The sequence below is a fragment of the Monopterus albus genome, unplaced genomic scaffold, assembly GCF_001952655.1.
Source record: "Monopterus albus unplaced genomic scaffold, M_albus_1.0 scaffold46.1, whole genome shotgun sequence".
In the NCBI taxonomy this organism is placed as follows: domain Eukaryota; kingdom Metazoa; phylum Chordata; class Actinopteri; order Synbranchiformes; family Synbranchidae; genus Monopterus; species Monopterus albus.
The window spans coordinates 1,309,252-1,327,575 of record NW_018127926.1 but is presented as its reverse complement, the minus strand read 5'-3'; the positions used below and the strand labels follow the sequence as shown (position 1 = coordinate 1,327,575).

General features: G+C 41.1%; 1 protein-coding gene across 2 annotated transcripts; it reads left to right on the top strand.

Annotated features, from left to right (window-relative positions):
• Window positions 1–18,324, top strand: golim4a (golgi integral membrane protein 4a). 2 transcript variants are annotated; one of them, XM_020600464.1, is made up of 16 exons: window positions 1–193; window positions 6,911–6,985; window positions 7,656–7,705; window positions 7,894–7,947; window positions 8,198–8,348; window positions 9,059–9,141; window positions 9,339–9,422; window positions 11,462–11,557; window positions 11,755–12,006; window positions 12,487–12,758; window positions 13,296–13,363; window positions 14,478–14,551; window positions 14,876–15,079; window positions 15,190–15,258; window positions 15,345–15,431; window positions 16,779–18,324. In XM_020600464.1, exons 1-16 carry the CDS (start codon window positions 7–9, stop codon window positions 16,932–16,934), a joined length of 1,962 nt encoding a protein of 653 aa, XP_020456120.1. In that variant the 5' UTR covers window positions 1–6; the 3' UTR covers window positions 16,935–18,324. The 2 variants fall into 2 exon arrangements, with proteins under 2 accessions (XP_020456120.1, XP_020456119.1); XM_020600463.1 differs by having other exon boundaries at window positions 11,462–11,671.

The following is an 18,324-nucleotide window of genomic DNA, read 5'->3' as shown; positions in this document are numbered from 1 at the left end:
TCCAAAATGGGAAACGGGGTGTGCTCCCGGAGGCAGCGGAGGATCTTCCAATGTCTCCTGATAGTCACGGTGGTCTGTGGCGTGATGTACGGGGGCATGTTATCGTATGAGACGCAGCAACAGCTCAAAAGGACGGAGGCAATGGCACTGAAGTACCAGCAACACCAAGAGTCACTGTCGGCGCAGCTCCAAGGTAAACAGTGATGTGGTTATCCGTCTCCCTGCAGGTGACAGAAGTGGGCGTGAGGGCACATTTATCTTTAGAATGCTGGAAATGTAACGACAAACTGTACCGAGAAAACTTTACATTGTTGTGTTCGCTTTCTTTAACAGAGTTAATGGCTTAATACGATTCGTCAGTGTTTTGTCCTTTCATTTTAACCACATAGCCTGCACAGTGGGTGGTAGTAGCATGCAATGCCATCCTCAGATTGAAGCTGAAACTATACCGAGATGAGCAGTCAGAGGTCTGGTCTAACTGGGCTTCACTGACGTTGACTTACCAAGAACATGTTTGACCTTTGACCTTAGGTGGCCTTCTAATCCTGTGATAAAGCAGCAGACTGGGATTTAAAGTTCACCTGAGGTTACAGTTACACTGAAAATGGGAACTTTTTTTTTCCTTTGCATCTTTGGAAATGGTCACCATTTACAAGACAATGCTATCAAAACTCAGAAAAATGGTGTAGTTGGCTATTTCATTTTGTAAGGAAACATTACACACTTGTGCATAAATGTTTTAGTCAATGCATTGGTATTTACATAAACCCTAACAGGCATGCGCAAGAGGTCACAGTTGTCAGGGGAAATGCAAATGCATGTTTACACGGTGACAGAGGCGATGGCGTTATCAAACTTTTCTATTGTGGAACCTGAGTTCAACCTTTTGCATTTTTGTACATCCAAACTGCTGTTGCCATGTAAACAAACAGCCAAAATGGCAAATGTTTTCCCCACACATGGTGTTTACTGCAGACTGGAGCCTGATACACACACACCTGGCTGTTGTCACTGTGTTCACAGGCACACACCTCAGTAGTATACAGATAAGTATCCTTTAGTCATGAGGTCAGCCAGAACATCTGCTTTTGGAAGAACAGAAGAAGGAAGGTGAGTTTCAATTAGTAGTTGAAGAAGTGTAATGCCACATAGTTATCATTTTTTGAAAACCTTTAAATGGATTTGCCAACTGGGTTCTGCACCACCCTGATAGTGTGAGTGTCTCCGCATACTGCTAATGAAGACAGTATTGTTTGCAACTTGCCATACCTATTGACATAAATCTGCAGAGCTTGTACGGTCTTGACTGTGGCTCTCTTGTTTCCACTGTAGACACCTCATTCAAACACCTTTGTTCAATTAAAAATGGTGACGCATGCATTCACATTAGTACAGTATGTCCCCCTGTGTGTTTCTGTTGAAAACTTAACCCCAGGAGCTCTATAATCAGAATCAGCTTTATTGGCCAGGTGTGTTAGACACACGAGGAAATTGACTCCAGTACAGTGGCTCTCAATGTGTATGTACAATGTTTTTGTGTTAAGCGATGATTAGACAAGTAAACAAGATAAGGCTGAGAGAACAAGAAAAGAAAAAGCATCTCACCTCTACAAAAGATTAAACAGTCTTGACCTGAGGCCTGTATGGCCTTGATTGGTTGCATTCAGTTTTTTTTTTTTGCTGTGGCAGCAAAGATGTTGCCATGGCAGGCCACCATGTTTGATACCTTAATTAAAATGGCTTTGCTTAATAAATCCATTTACACTACTCTATTTGTGTGCCACATCCATGCTTTCACTGTGAAGCAACGAACCGTTAAGGCAACCGTGAGGCCCGGGCCAGGTGATATCCATGAGCGCCTGTTGATTGCTGTGTTTCATGGCCGATATATAGATGTGGCCCATAGCTTGGGGGCTGTGCCAGCTATATTGATTCACTTTACAGACTTGCCATTGTCAGGCGTATAAAAGGATCTAGTGGCACTTTGTGGTTATGCTTGCACTCTGACAAATGTTTCCCTGTGGCTTAACACCCATTCACTTCCTCGCGTTGTTGTTTCGACGTCATTTGCAAAACGTTATTCAAATGGTATAATTACAGCTGTCCTTAAAAGACTGTTGTAATATACATCACATCACCATCACTGTTGTCATGAATGCTTTAATCTCAGTGAATAGAGGTTTGCTTTTGTTCATGGGATGAAAGGAAATACCTTTGTTGTTTGACTTAGAGATGTACTTTTGTCTGACAGTAATGGAAAAACTCAGGTTGTGTTATACAGAGTGCCTTCTAAACAATGCCAAAGAAATGAACAATAAAATGAAGGGCAGGACAAAGAACTCAATTAAATGGCCATGTTGTTGTCTGCTTTCAGAATTTAATCCAGCAACGTATGTGAATATTAGATGAGTATACATGAAGATTTTGTTTTTTTGGAACTTTTTTGAACAGTGGTTCCAGTAGGAGTAACACTAGTATACAGAACTATTCATACCTGGCCTCTTGGGGTGTCAAATTCTGCCCTCAAATTTTCATCGTCAAGTCCATTCTTTTGGTCAGTGGGGTGAGTTTCTTCCCACAGGTCTGAAGTTTCTCAAATGACCTGAGTTACAGTTCCAGTTTAAAAGAAAAAAAAATGTTTTTGTCTGTTTTACGTATTAAAATGTTTAGCTGCTGGGTGTAAAAAAAACAAAAAACAAAAAAAAACTGTGGGTTATGATGTAATAGCCATAAGAGGAGGAAGGAAACCCACAATATGGTTCAGTGAAAGCTTTGCACAAGTGCTTGCTCCTATCTGAGAAAACTAAAAATACTTAAGGAACTTAAGAATATGGCCTTTTTATACTGTATGTTGTAGTAGTGTAAGCTCATGTAAACATTTGCTTGTAAATGGAAATATCTTGTTGGAAGTACTTGGCGCTAGATCTCAGTCTTCTCTGACTTGATATGTGATCCTGGGTCAGGCTTGACCTGAATGTACAGAGGGTAATCTCTTTGATAACCCACAGAAAATAGATACAGTTTACATAAAAAACAGTCATGCAGCATATCCTGCATGACTGAACAGGTCAGAATCAGCTTTATTGGCCAGGTTTGTTGGACACACGAGGAATTTGACTCTGCTACAGCGGCTCTCAATGTGTATGTACATGTCAACAAGCAAGGGAATGTGCATTAGGAAAAGAGATAGAAACAAAGGTCTCTCTGGTTTGTGTGGTAGTACTGTGGGAGTGTGAGTGAGCACAAAACAAACACACCACAGAGAGAGCCCATTTCACTGTGATTGAAGAATATTCAGACACAACACTAGTCAACTCAAGCCGCTTGGGCCTTCTCTGCATCTAAACCGCTATGTAAAGGTCACTGCCATAGAGAGCTGCCTTGTTCATGTCCTGCTGTTGCACTTTAACCACACTGGAAGGGAAATGTTTTGTTGGTCTGAGGGGAAATCCTCGAACAATAAATGTTCATTCCGATGCTCATTGAGGTTTGAACAAGATAAGGGCAAGTGTAAAACGAAACTGTGTGTCAGTGTGCGGAAGCTTTTTCTGGAAAGGTGTGTTTTGTTTGTGGGAGTGGCTGCAAGTGTTTTCACTATGGATGGTTATTTATTGACATGATGATGGCTGAAACACCAGTAAGTTGTGGCACAGATCTTTGAATGTGAATATTTGTAGTGATATCTGCAGTATTATAAGTTGAGCTGTGTTGAAGAAGTTGGATCTATGGTAATGTATGAGGGTAGCATTTTTTGGAATGCTTTGAAATGCATATTGACGAAGTTCAGACGGTCGCTTAGTTGCTTGTCCATGCTTTCCTCTGGGGAGAGGGTGTGTGTGGTGTGGGCTGAGATAAGAGCATCATGGCCACACCTCTGGCACTGATGAGAAGGAGCTGGGAAGGAAAAACACTTGCTAATGTCATGTAACCTGACGCCCATCTGATGGAGCTCAGAGAAAAGAGAGTTTGCACTTTTTGGAAGTTTATTAGAGTTCAGTCATTAAGCCTGAATATCATGTGTTACTTCTGAGGTAGACTTCAGATATGACTTTATAAACATAACACAATCTTATGAAACTTTGCACTGTTAGCACTGAGATCACTCACTGCAGTAAACACTGATTGTTCACTGATTACACTGTGTAATAAGTAATAGTCACAGAGTTAAAGTTAAACATATTTTTTTTCCAGTGTTTGAATACGGTGTTACCCGCCCAGATCTGTGGCCCCGAACTGTTGTTGGGGACCTCTGGTTCATGGCTAAACTGCTTCAGCCCTGGCTCGTAGCCGGTAACTAGCCTTAAAAGTGCAGGCTTTTCCGACCAGCGAACTCCGTTCAAAACACAGGCTTTATTCCATCTTCGTAACACGAACACTGCATGTGGCCTTTGATGCCCAGTTAACTGCATTACACTCCTGTCGCAGCAACAACAACGTTTCATATAAGACTACATGCCTCAAAGGGGAAGCCCCGGCCTGTAACAACTGTCTCCATTTGCGAACAAAAGCTGCTGTGGGCACCTTCTCTGCCGTAGCTCACTATCTTTAGCTGTAAAACTGAGCGGTAACGCGTTGGCCTGCAACTGCAGCACCTTGTGGGAGACTTGGCTCGCGCCTACAATGCAAGGGTAGAGTGCGCACAAGTAGGAAGTAGGTTGACAGGCAGGTAGGCCATTTGGTGGTTTTGCTTGGGACAAGTAAAATTATTGGTCAAGTCAGCTCTGCTGCTGCCACAGATGATAGATTATTTTTCTTTATGTTGTCGGTGCATTAAATGAATTCATGGCCATCAGAATGAAAAGAGAAATTCAAGCAATATAACTAAACTGCTTCTGGAAGGAATCACCAAGCCTACCTTTAAATATTTCCGATGCATCTGGTCAATGTAACCGGTACTGAATAATACACAGAAAAATGGTAGCTCTCCAGATATGTTCACGCAACATAACATAAAGTGCACATACACTAACAGCAGATGTTGGTGACCACAGTGAGCGTCAGAGTGGCAGTGAAGATTTGTTGTTCTTGAATGTTTTTGCAAGTCTGGAGAAACAAATGGCATCACTAGGGAAGGCAGTTTGTCTGTGAAGGTCAGGTTTTCATTCCGTTAATCAGGTTGTCCTGTATTAGCTTCAGCAGACATTAGTTATAGCCCTTTAATACCAAGTCTGTGTGTCATTGTGTCTGTTTCCCTGCAGCCTCTCCTAGTTTTTCTTTTTCTCTCTGCCCTGTCTGTGCCTGTCTCATCTGTATGAGCTTTCCTCTTGAGTTACTCTCCAGTTCTGTTTCTTTTTGTTTGGCCAATTCTTTGCACCTCCATCAGTTTCTTTCTCCTACCATCTTTTACCCTTCTTGCCTGTTTTGCTATCATCATGAAATTATTTCAGGATTATATAGCTACCAGTGTATCCTGGAATCTGTTGAGTTGGCACTTAAAAGGAAGAATAGCTACATCATCAGTTTGACTGCCCAACCTCCCAGGGCAGGAGAGTCAGAGAAGACAAGTAAGAAACTGGAAAATGTTGTGACTCAAGGAAAAAATACTGTAACAAGATGTCGTCCATATCTTTATGTGGATTTATTGAATGAACTTTTTGCTATTAATGCAAAACTGTCATCATTAGAAAGCTATGAGGATCCAGGGCTATACTGGCACAATTGCAAGCAAACAGAGTAGGCCAGTGGGGTGTGCCTTTAAATAAATGTACCCTTAAGTGCTAAATAAGGGCAGTGATCAGTGTTGATACTACAGTACTGTGTGTCAGTGAACTGGAAGACCTTGAGCAACCATGCACATGAAAAGTAAAAGTGGTTCAGAGCCGGTTTCTGCTTCTGTTTCTCCATTTATCTCCTTTTGTCTTCCCTCTTCTCATGTTTCTTTTAGTCCTTATTTGTTTCAACCTCCCTCCTGCCAGAATACACACAAATACACACACTTAGCTATAATAGAGTATTTTTACAGATTGTTTAAGCTCACAGGTCTGTCAGAAAGCCTCAGGAGTTATCTAAGACCTTCACTCAGTGAGTTGCCTGCATATTAGACCACATGAGGAAAACCAACGTAGTGACAGGCAGCACAGGTGCAAGTGGAATCGGGCAGTGCTTGCACTTTACAAGCCTGCTGCTGCTAATTCATTTGTTGCATCATTTGCATGTGTATTTGTTGTACCAGCTTTGTTACACTTTGCTGTATCATCTCCATCCTTTAGTCTGCTGCTGTAATGACCCTGATTCCCCACAGGGATTATTTCTGTTCGGTTTGATTCATTCTTGAATCTGACGGTAGAAAACAAACGATAGAAGAGGAATCTGTGGGGAGTTTGGGGAGGACAGCTGTAGGGATTAGGTGTGAATCTAAGAGCTAAAGTCAGATCTCGATTCAAATAAAGAAGTATGGAAGAGATATCTGGAGCACTGGGGACTCTTTTTGTCAGGGATGTGTGGATAGCCTTAGGCTAACGTGCTGTCAGTCAAGGCATAGCTTATTCTGGGTATTTTCCAAAGCTGTCCTCGTGTTTGTAAAGTATCGCTCTCGGCAGATACCACCCACCAGACAGATGCAGCCTCAACCAAGCTAAGTATCTGTAAATAACTGCAGACCACCAGTCTTGTGAGAAATGCCACAGATTTATGTCATCTACTGAGATCACAGTGTGGTTGAGTAAATATCGCGCCTAGCTCTCATATCTACCATAAAATGCATAGTGTCTGTTTGCTTCTCTAAAGTGAGCATTTAAACATTTGTGAATGCATGTGTTTTTTCTGCTGTGTATATATTTGTGCTACAGCTCTCATTCTGTGTAGTTTACCTTCCACCTGGGCCAAACAGTCACTAGTTTTTCGTTTTCTCTCCATCAACCTCCCTCCCTTTGTTTACCTTCTCTCTTCCCCTCCTGTTTGATATACTCAGTGGTGTACGAGCATCGCTCCAGGTTGGAGAAGTCCCTGCAGAAAGAGAGGTTAGAGCACAAAAAGGCCAAAGAAGGTGAGAAAATAACCATCTACTGTATGCTCAGTTTTGTGTCTTTATCTCCATGTCCCACACTGAGACTGGATATCATGTGGTACAACAAACACTACAGCGTGCTTCTAATCTCTGATGTTGTTGTAAATCAGTTTGGACACATGCATCTGCTAAATAAATATAACTGTATTACATTTGACATGTTGAAGGGCATGAATACTGAGGTTTGACTCAAACTTGACAGCACCACCTGCAGCAGTGGGACAGATGTGCTTTGTGCATGGGTTCCTATTCATACTTCAATAGAAGGGCCTGCCTTCTGTCAGCGTTACAGCCACGGTTTCCAAATATTGTGGTACATGCACAGTTGAGGCTTTTTTTTTAAAATACAATCATATAACCTCTATTCTGGTTTTTCTTCACTGGCTTCCAGTTGGTTTTAGAATAGATGTTAAGTTGCTGCTGATTGTCGTGTTTAAGGTTTTAAATGGTCGGACACCGTGTGTGAGAGAAGGTCTGACCCATTTTTGTGGATGGAACGAAGTATATATGAAAATATGGGTTTGAGTTGAAAAAAACTCTTGGAAGTAAAAATCATAGTGTTGCTCTTTATCAAGTTAAAGTATAATTTTCCATCATATTAACATCTTGTAAAAAAAAAAAAAATTTGACTTGTTTTTTGTTTTTCTAGATTTTCTGCTTTATAAAGTTGAAGCACAACAGTCACTAAACAAAGAAAAGGTATTTTTCTTCACAAAATTACAAATTCTTTCAATTTAAATGTCTTTAAACCTACTTTTTACTGATGTCTTAGTTTGGTTTTAAAAATGCTATGAAAATAAGGCTACTATAACTGCTGCCAGTGAGAATTGAGCTCTTCACTACTGTCTCTTGTAACCTTTGTAACCTTTGCCCTTGTGCTCCAACAGCAAGACTCCAGTGGCAAATTCAACTCTTTACAAGTGCAGCATCAGATGTTAAAGGTATGGATGAATTTAGTGTCCAGCCCACACAGAGACACCCTTGTCTTTACCCTGCAGGTGTCAGACACATCCCTCATTTTTAATCTTCTTTCTTCCTGTCATCTGTTTAAACGCACTGACCTTACTGCACTATATCCTTCCTCTTTTGGCGTGAAGTTTATGTATGTGGGGCAAGGATTTTTGTTTTTTTATATAATGAGAAAAACAAAACAAAGGTCCTATAGTGACTAATATTTTTCTTCTCTGTCAGAACCAGCATGAAGACCTGAAGAAGCAGTATTACGAGCTGCATGAGCAGCACCAAGCGCAGCAAGAGGGCCATAACCGGTTGCTGGAAGAACATAAAGATCGCTATGAGAAACTACAGCAAGCCAAAGAGACGGAGCTCTCTCACCTCAAAGGTACTGATGTTTCCACACAGGAAGGGCTGTTCATTACATACTGTAGACTGGAGTCTGTCATTCTGCGCTACTGTAACACGGTAACACTAACGCGCAAATTTTTTGCGTAAGTGAAGACATACAGTACATCCATACATGGGATAATATGCAGTGTATTTAAACACTACTTAGTTACACATACATGCATAGAGTACTAGTGCAATGTAGTCTTATATATGGGAGCAATCGTTGACTGTTTTTACTTTGTCGCCATCTTCTGACCTAATGGTATACTGCATGTAAATGGCCATGGTGCCATAAGATGTTTTAGCTGTACTGTATGACCTGTGCAATACTGTGATAAAGACAAGTGTTTAGGGATGAAAAGTCTTACAATATCCTAATATGGTGTAAAAGATGTATTCAAAACATCAAGTTGCATGTGTAATGAAATCTGAGACAGGGAGCATGTGTGTCTGGTTTATTCAAGTTGGTTTTTGAATTTTTAATTAATTTAACAAAAAACATTGCAGCTATTTTGCAATGTTCAGTTGTCCCTGCGGTTTAATTGCACAATGTTTTTAGAAATGCTGCCACAGAATCAGAAGTTTGAGACTGCAGCTATTTCAAAAAAGCCCATGAAATCTTGGAGGGTGTGAATATTCTTCCTTTGCACATTTTCTGTTAAGTTGTATGCTTTCTGTGAATATGTTTCGTGTTTCTAACCTCAGAGAATGTCTATAACCTGAGAGAGGAAAATAAACAACTGAGGAAGTCCCACCATGACATTCATATACAACTACAGGATGCACAGGTGAGAACAGACTGATTCTTTTAGATATTTTTTTTATCTTCTTTGTCATATTTGTATGGGGGGGAAAAAAAAGTTGTGCTTTCTGCCTCTCTGAAATTGATGAAATAAAGTTGCCAGTGATTGATGAAATCTTTTTACATTAAAGATTTTGGGTAACAAAATGTAAGCCTTGCATCAGATTAACTTGTTGTGTTCAGGTTCAGCATCAGGACCTGAAGGCAGCCCACCAGCATCTTGCACTGACACTGCAAGGCCACAAGAGTGCGCTGGCTGCAGCTCAGGTAGGACTGCAGCAGACACACTCATTGTTTATTGCAGTCACTGAATACCACACCTGGCTAGTGCTGAATATCTCCTTTCTTTATATAGGTTCTCATATAATTCTCTTAGGATTTGTGGTCAAAAAAATGTTTGTTTGTTTGTTTTTTTTACATTAATTGTTGCAAAATCGCTTTCTGGGAGTTACTGGAGAACTTGTATCAAGATAAAAGACATCCAGCTGACACTGGGCAAGAGGCCGGGTACATCCTGAACGGGTCGCCAGTCTATCACGGGGCTGACATGTAGACAAATAACCACACACACACGCACACACTCCTACGGGCAATTTAGAGTCAGCAGTCAACCTGAGCTGCATGTCTTTGGACTGCGGGAGGAAGCCAGGGTAACTGAAGAGAACCCACACATGCACAGCTAACCACTGCCCCACTGAGCCGCCCTATAAAAGACGTTTGTGTTTTACTTTGTCCTAAGTGTAACTTTGTCTTTTTCACATGTTAGCAGTGAAGCTGCAGACCAGACTCTGGGACAGTATAAATGGAGTAAAACAGCCGAGTAATAAGTTTAGTTGTACAGTGTGTGTCACTAACCTCACTGTACGCTCCTTCATTTGTCAAAACTGAAGTGAAATGAAAGGGCTACTGAAAAGGGAGGTCATACGGGAAAACTGAAGAGTAAGTTCTGTACCTAGCTTGTTGACAAAGCAACTAAAACACCCCCTTATGTGCTCTGCATTCCTCTCAGCTTTATTGTAACCTTTACTTTAGCCTCCTCAGTAGAGCAGAAAAGCGTTTATTGCAGTGGACTGTATAATTCCTACTAGAAAGAGGGAAAATGCCCAAGGTGTTGCTTCGTTTCAAGGTAATTAGATTAGATGCTGCTGTTTCTTTTTGAGGGTGACCTTTGAAATGTCTGAATGGTTTATTGAATGTACAGTACAGTGCTTGTTTGGAATGCGTTCTTCCTCTCTGCATTGATGAATACTCACTCACCTCTCTTTTTCTCCTCTCTTACCTTCTGTCAGCATTTGCCAGTTTGTTTTAAAGCCCATCCAAGTTTCTATCAGTGCGTCTGTTTGAACAGTCGCACACATACATACATGTTTACATAGATCTGTGTGAGGACAATGTTATATTGAACTTCCTAGTCCCACATCCTAAGCGTGCATACGGTCTGTGTTTGCTTCATAACTAAATGACTAATCTAAACCTACCTCTAAACATAACTCTAAAACTGAAGTGTGTGTTAGAAAATCAGGACTGGCCAGACAGGTCCTCACAGTGTGGAATAAATGTGTACACACTCATACAGACACAACTCTTTTCTTCACTCCAGGGGACTTGGTTTAGTCAGGGCTGTCAGAACAGTACATCTAAAGCACATTGCAGCCAACCAGCCAGAAAGATATAATGGAGGGGACTGAGACTGAGACAACAAGAGAGGAGAGGAATTTAGAAAGAATTTTGAGAACTTAAACCCCTGGCCGGGTTAGAAATGTATGTATAAAAGGAAGGACGCCGTTTATTAGTCCACACTGGATGGTCACTTTGGAGGGAAATGTTTTAAAATTTTCAGATAAATATTAAATGTGTCTTGTCCAGATGCAAGTGCTTGGACTATACAGTATAGTAGTTTTTAGCCACATTTGGACTTTGGCACAGATAAAGTATAAAGCATCTGGAAATTTGGTGCAGATACAGTATCTCTGGTGGCCTGAATGAGATGTTTCCCATTTTAAATGATAATTTGTTCATTTGAGACTGGATTGAATTTACACTAAGGCTTTGTAAAGACAGCTTGTGTTTGGACAACATTGTCCTTTTAACTTCTTTTTAAAATGGGGAAAGGTTTTGTGGAAAAACATCTTTATGTTTTTCAAAGTAAGATAGCAAAACAAATTGTATCCAATAATTTTGTCACAGGTCCTAGAGGTTCACACATTACAGGAATTCTTGCAGCCTGACAGTCACACAGCATCACACATTTCCCCCAGGATTCTCTGTCTTAGCCCTCCTGTGGTTGTGTATGTTGTTTGCTTTAGGTGCAGGTGGAAGAATACAAGCAGCTGAAGGAGAGACTGAACAGAGCACCCAGTCTGAGACAGCCTGAGCAAAACCCCACCTCCCGGCAGCCACAGGTAATTGCTACAGCACCCAAGTCCCATGTCCATGAAGCCCAGCGTTCTATGATGATGCCACAGCCACATAAAGAGGAGCATGCCCATGAAGATCACCAGAACGCTGCGACCATGGTAACATGGGACTTTCTCTTTTTTTTGCTTTTAGTAACTGTAAACATATCTGTGTTTACTTTAGACATAACTGTTCTCCTCAGGTGGAGGAGGTGCACGTGCAGTCCGAGAGCAAATCCCACCACACCTTGTCAAAAAAAGACGAGGATCAAGAGGGAGAGGCAGAGAGGAGGAGGGAGCTGGCCGAAGAGGAGATGGCTCAAGCAGGACAGCCTCAGAAACTTGAGGAGGACCCGGATCAAGCACAGGATGAGCAACAGGAGGAGGGGGAGGGGACAGAACAGGAACGGCCAGACGAGAACGCCTTAGACCACCAGAGGCGTCAGTCACAGCTGGTCAGACCTAGTTTAGACTACACAGTCTTATCTAAACAAGGTTAAAACAGGCCTTAAACTGGTTTAAATGTCCTTTATCTCATCTGATTGGAGAATGAATGGTATGTTACTCAGAACTTAAACGTAATTAACCTTTTAGTCGTTAATTAGCCATGTGTTCTTGTCATAGTGGGACACAACTGTTACCGAAATTGCCAGTGCAGAGTTCTAATAATTAAGCTTTAACCCCAGAGGAACCAGAATAAATTACAGCCTTTCTTCAGTGGTTACTTTTTTCATTTAATGGCAGCTTACTCTCAATGTGTGGAGCTCATGGTTTTAAACAGTAATTGTCCTCTATTAAACTTTCCCAGAGGATAAATTATACCTTACCGCTATGTGTATGTCTCAGATTAGCAGCAACTCTGTGTGTTTGAAATACACTAGTGTTTTTTTCTGCTCTGCATGCTGATCCTTTCACATTAATTTGTCATCCCTAAGGATCCCCACGCGGAGCAGCATCGGGAAGAGGCAAACGCCCACGTGGAGCATGTGAAGTCAGCCTATGAGCAGCAGCAGGAGCAGCAGCACCTGGAGGCTCAGAGGGCCGAGGAACGCAGGCAGCTCCAGATGCGACAGGAGGCACTGCAGGCCCAGAGGGACAGGGTTCTGAAGGAGAGGGAGCAGAGGCTGAAGGAGGCGCAGGAGAGAGAGGAGCAGCAGCACAGGGAGGCAGACAGACGGGAGAAGCTGCTGAGAGAGGAACAGCAAAGGTATTCACTGGAAATCACTTAAAACCAGGTGCACAAGGAGTTTACAAAACAAGACAAAACATTTAGTGATATCTATCCATACAAATAGTTTTGGGTCTGTGTGTCATCTCAAGACTTGATGCTACAGTATCTTAAAAGCCACATGCAGATAGTCAGCAGCTCATTCAACCTTTCTCTTTTTCTAAAGGGGTGTCAAAAGGGACATTTAAGATAATTAGACTGGTGTTGCATCTGTCAACCCAAGAAAATATCCTTCCTACAAACCAGAAGTAATTGACTGATGTTTGACACTAAGCAAACTAGTTATTCTCAGAAATCCTGTACAAAGGGAAAACCTCTGTAAAGGGTCTGTACATACAGATGTGTCTGCTTTAATACAGCTGGATATGTCAGCAACTCAAAAGAAGGGTATGTAGCAAGCAGTCCATTTTACACACTCTGCAGCATGCAGTTTATCAACATTAATAAATCTGTTTAGATGTGGCTTATAGTGCCTGCACCCTTATGACTGCCCTGTACTGTCATTGTTGTTATTAGGAAGAGGACTGAGTATGAGAACAATAACGTTGCCCAAGAAGGAGAGGACCATCACAATGTCAATGAAGGTGAGACAGAAAAAATACTCAACGAATCCAGATTAAGTGGAATTTAAACATGTGCACTAAATTATCCAACTGAATATGGGTCATGTAGTTAGGACACATCTGCTTGACTGGGTTGGGACTTTAAAAAGTTCATTAAACAATCACAGAGTCAGTTCCTCAAAACTCCAGTATTTTAAGATCATAAAGTCTCTGTCAAGTGCCATAGTAGTGAGTCCTGAAACCCAGAACTGACTTACCATTTTTGCACTTCTGGTTCCCTCACTTTGAAGTCTGTGGGTTTTTTGGTCAGATGCCTGAAATAAGGTATGTGGTTAACACAAGGCCAATACATTTTCACTTTTTTATATGAATTAAAATACATCAGGAAATAACCCACTCATTATTTTTAATGCTTTTATGTGTCCTAAAAAAGGAGGTTACTAACAAGTGGCTAAATGAGACTACAGAGGCTGTCTGGGATATTTCACGTCATCACACTGAACTCGGTTGGTTGGAAGCTGTGACGCTGAATTCATGGGACCATGGTGTAGTTCACTGATAGTCTAACAATAGCTTTTTACTTCTGCTAGTCATATCTGGGCTTCATAAATCTTAAGTGTTCACTTGTGAAGATTATCTTGCTGAACAAAATGTGTAAGTGTCGTAAACCATTGTTTGTCACAGAGCAGAGCTTATTTTCCACAATAACCCAAAAGCCTATGGGGAAAATCCCATTGGATTTACATTGAGGGAACCAGGATGATGCTGACTGCCAGGGTGGCCTACAAAAAAAAAAAAAATCATCATCCCTATGGCACTCTGGGGGTGATTATTCATAGGCGGAGCCAAGGGGGTGGCCATGGTTTATGTTTTTCATAGAACTACAGGTTTAATTGTCTTTTTACATGTATTTCAAATGTGCCATCCCTCACTGAGTCTGTGCCCCAGTCTAGCAACTCCATCCAAAATGTTCTAAATCCGCTCCTGGTGATAGTGTTTTTTTTTAGTTTGTCTTAATACTTCATTCATATTAAGAATAAATCATGATCAAGATTGCATGAAATATTTTCCAGTGCTAGAGACGGGTGGTAGAGTTCACAGTAGCATTTGATTCATGTTTTGTGTGTGTGAATAGAGAGAGATGCTCATATGTTGCATGAAGAAGAGGAGAACCAAGGAGCGGCTCACATCATGCCACCACATCAGCAGGTGACTTGTCCACCCATCCTGTTCACTCCATCTGTTATCTGTCTTTTCTATCCTCATTCTCACCAGTGTGGCATGTGTCACACATCCATTTATTCAGCCATCCATCCACAAATCAATTCTTGTTTCACAATCACATATTGATCTCCCCTGTCTCCATTTTCCAATTGGCAGTCAAACCAGGAATTAATTCATTATTCATTACAGTTCTCTTGCGCCTAATCTAATGTTAATGCGCCGATCATTTCACTTTTGTGTAAATATCAGTTCTCTTTTACCATTATTACTGCATTTCATCCTCACTCTCTTTAATCTCTTCTTCCATAGGGTGCTGTAGATGCTGAGCTTGACCCCGAGGATGACCCCAACAACCAGGGAGAGGACGAGTTTGAGGAGGACGAGCGGCTGCAGCACAGGGTTGCAGAAGAGGAAGAGGAGGTGGTGGTGGAGGAAGAGGAGCCAGCAGCACCAGCCCGCAACACAGGCGCACACCCAGGCCCCAAACAGCATGTTGTAGAGGAGGAATTGGTGGTAAGTAAAGGAATTAAGGGAAGAATGAGAGAGCAGCATTACAAGATGAGCCTAATGAAGAATTATCAGTAATATCTGTAGGTAGTATTTCAATTTGTGTGTGTTTTCAGATGGCAGGAAATCCAGATCAACAGGAAGACACACTGGATGACCAGTACCAGGAGGAAGCAGAGGATGAGGTCTGTAATAACTTCCAGTTGTATATTTTTATTCCTAATACAAGTCTATAGTTGAACCCCTTGCTCTTGTTATTGCTGTGCTGAAGGCCCAGGAGGACATAGCTGGTGGGCAGAAGAGAGAGGAGGTGGAGCAGGAAGGAGAGGATCCATATAACGAGGAGAACACAGAGCAGGTGCGTTCTTCTGGGAGCCAGAGGGTTTCTAATTATTTTCTGCAAGCATTCAGGGAAGTGCTGCATCTTATTCTCATCTTCTAAGCCTGACACTTATAAAAAAAATGTATGTCCAAGGTGTCCAGGTGGTGCATACGAACTGTCACTCGCTGCCATGACTGTGCGACGTCCTTGTCTTGGCTGTGTGCTCTACTAACATAATTAGCAGTGTGGGTAGCAATTTTGGGAGAGGTCACCTCTTTAGCAAATCCCAGTGTCTGCTGAAAGCACCTGTGTCTGGGATATTTTGTGCACATCATTCCTTTACAGTGAAAGTGCGATTCCATATGAGATGCCATCAAGACACAAAGATCAGTAAGAGTACCTATAGAGACTGTAACATGATTGATGTTCAACACATATGAACTTAATATTTCAAAAGAGAAACTGGAGCATTTCCCACTTATTGTGTTCGCAGATCAGCGTCTAGTGGCCATTAGAGGAAGTGCCTCCACAGATTCCAAACTTGACAATGAGAATGGATGCAGTTGTTTAGTCATTAATAATTAATGCCCATTTCTATAGCATAACTGGGGAATCCATTTTTAACCCAAGGTACTTTCCCCCAGTTCTTATGCCAGCTCCATCAATAACATCACACCCTGAAACCTTTTTCAGAGAACAGCACCTGCACATGGTCAAATGTTTAGGTTTCACATCTGGACACGAACATGGCACGGCTCCATATTTAGCTGTGCAGGTGTTCACTTGTGTTAGTTTGAGTGTGTGTGCATGCCTGTGTTTTATCACTGTCACTTTACCTTGCCTGTGTACGTCCTGGTAGATTAGGGAGATTAGGTGTACTGGGGTGTCAGGTTACCTACCACCTGAGCTTGGTTTATTAAATTTGTTTGTAGTGAGAAGCCTGCACACGTTTTACGACTTCCTGAACTATAAAATTTAATATATCATTTAAATAATGTTCAGAATTAATTTTTATTGGACATATTGTCATACGTCTTAGGAATACATTTAAGACTTTAGTCATCCAACACAACAGGACATGACCTTGGCTGTTTCGTTAGTTTAATTGACAAGTTATCTGTGCTGTTGCTATGCCTACATATTTGGTTGTAAAATGGTATGAAATTACATCTTTACAATGCAAACAGGCATGAAAAACAAGAGTCTAAGACTAAATGGTAAAGAAAGCCAATAAAATTTCCACATAAATAAAATTGTGTCATGAATATTTGTAAAGGGCATAGGTTATCTTTAGTAGAAAAAAAACGTCAGAGCTTGGATATGTACATGAGCACGTGTAATGGCCATGAAATCATCTTGTCATGTGCTTGTGATTTGCTCTAGGATGAAGTAAAAAACCAGGAGGGACTCAGAAAAGTGGGGGATCACAGAAAAGGTGTGGCGGCTAATGAGGAAGAGAATTATGAGGAAGAAGAAGAGGGGGTAGAGGCTGATACGGCTGGTCGAAACAAGGGGACCAATCGGAGGGCAGAGATGTAGGACGGACGCAGACATTGAACAGTTACAGTGCCTTTTCAGCTGCCTGTAGAGCCTATCAGGTTTTTCTTTCCCTCGTTTCCCAAAGGAATAATACCAGCCATCCATTCAGAACTCCAGGTAGGAAAATCTTGGGATATTATGCCTGGAAGATGGAATGCTCTTCCAAATGTTGTGGTTGGAACTGATCAGCTTACACTATGGAAATGGACCAATTTTATAGGATGGAAATGGGATATATATCATGTTGTTGTTATTTTTCTTCTGTTTAAAATCATGTGCTTTTCTGTCCACGTGTCTGCCTCATTACCTGTATGGTGGTGTTTTTTTTGTCTTTTTTTTTTTTTTTTTTTTTTAAAGAGCACACATGCAGAGAATATATTTTTAATGTGCTGTCTTTGTGTAAAGAAAGCAAAAATAAATTGTTATTCTAATGGTGTCATGTTCAGGCCTTTATATGTTTTATGCAAACAGTTGCATTCTTTGTTGAGCGCGAGTTCTGATTTACACTACATCTTGCCTTCTGATCGATCAAGTCCTTTTCTGTTATTTATTGTTAAATATAACATCTCAGACAATCATTAAAAGGTACAACATGTCTTTTTTGTTGATTGAACATTACCAACTTCTTGGAGTTGATACAGAGGAGCTTTTTCACTGGATGTCTCTGCAAATGTCAATCCAAAAGACATTTCTGGTGAAGCCATTCTGTGCCGGTAGTGTAACATTGACATGTGCCTCCATTCTTGGAAACCTCTTATACTTGTTAGTCATTTTACATTGCAGTAGGACAGGAGAGATAAGAGTGTGCCAGTTAGTACTGAACCTCTCAACATATTGCTTCAGAATAGTCTTAACATTAAGGCTAGTTCATGTTGCCTGCTGGTGTGAATTTAATAAATTCTAACTGCAATTTAATGCAACGTATTTAGTCTACTGGATAGTATATAGCACAACATAAGCTACCTATTATATATTGTTCCACAAGTTATATTTGATAGAAAAGAGTTGGATTTTGGTTTTATTGAACCATGTTTGTCACCTGAATGGTGTAAAGAGGGATTTCATGTAATTGTAATTATGTTCTCTAATTCTGCTCTTTGACCTTTTGTGAAGACCCCATTTAAAGTTCACAGTAGTCTCCAACAGAGCTGCTGGTGGTCACTCAAAACTTGCAATTAATATTAGGACTGTGAACTGTCTGGAATGTGACGGTACATTAGGCTGTGTTGAATGTTAGGACGGGGCGCCATTTTTGGAAGTATGCGCTGTATTTACCTGCATACATTTTTGTTTTGTTTGGCTAGAACAAAGTTGCTTAAATTGTTTAATTCTGAATTTACTAGACGGATGACACCAGCACTACCGATGAATCTATTTCTGTCCTGTCTGT

What these genes read in the sequence shown, in the direction of transcription:
- golim4a (XM_020600463.1), top strand. Translation starts at nt 7, where the DNA reads ATGGGAAACGGGGTGTGCTCCCGGAGGCAGCGGAGGATCTTCCAATGT. An exon ending in AGAGGCGTCAGTCACAGCTG is followed by an intron (nt 12,007 to 12,486) that starts GTCAGACCTAGT and finishes GTCATCCCTAAG; the next exon opens with GATCCCCACGCGGAGCAGCA. An exon ending in TCATGCCACCACATCAGCAG is followed by an intron (nt 14,552 to 14,875) that starts GTGACTTGTCCA and finishes CTTCTTCCATAG; the next exon opens with GGTGCTGTAGATGCTGAGCT.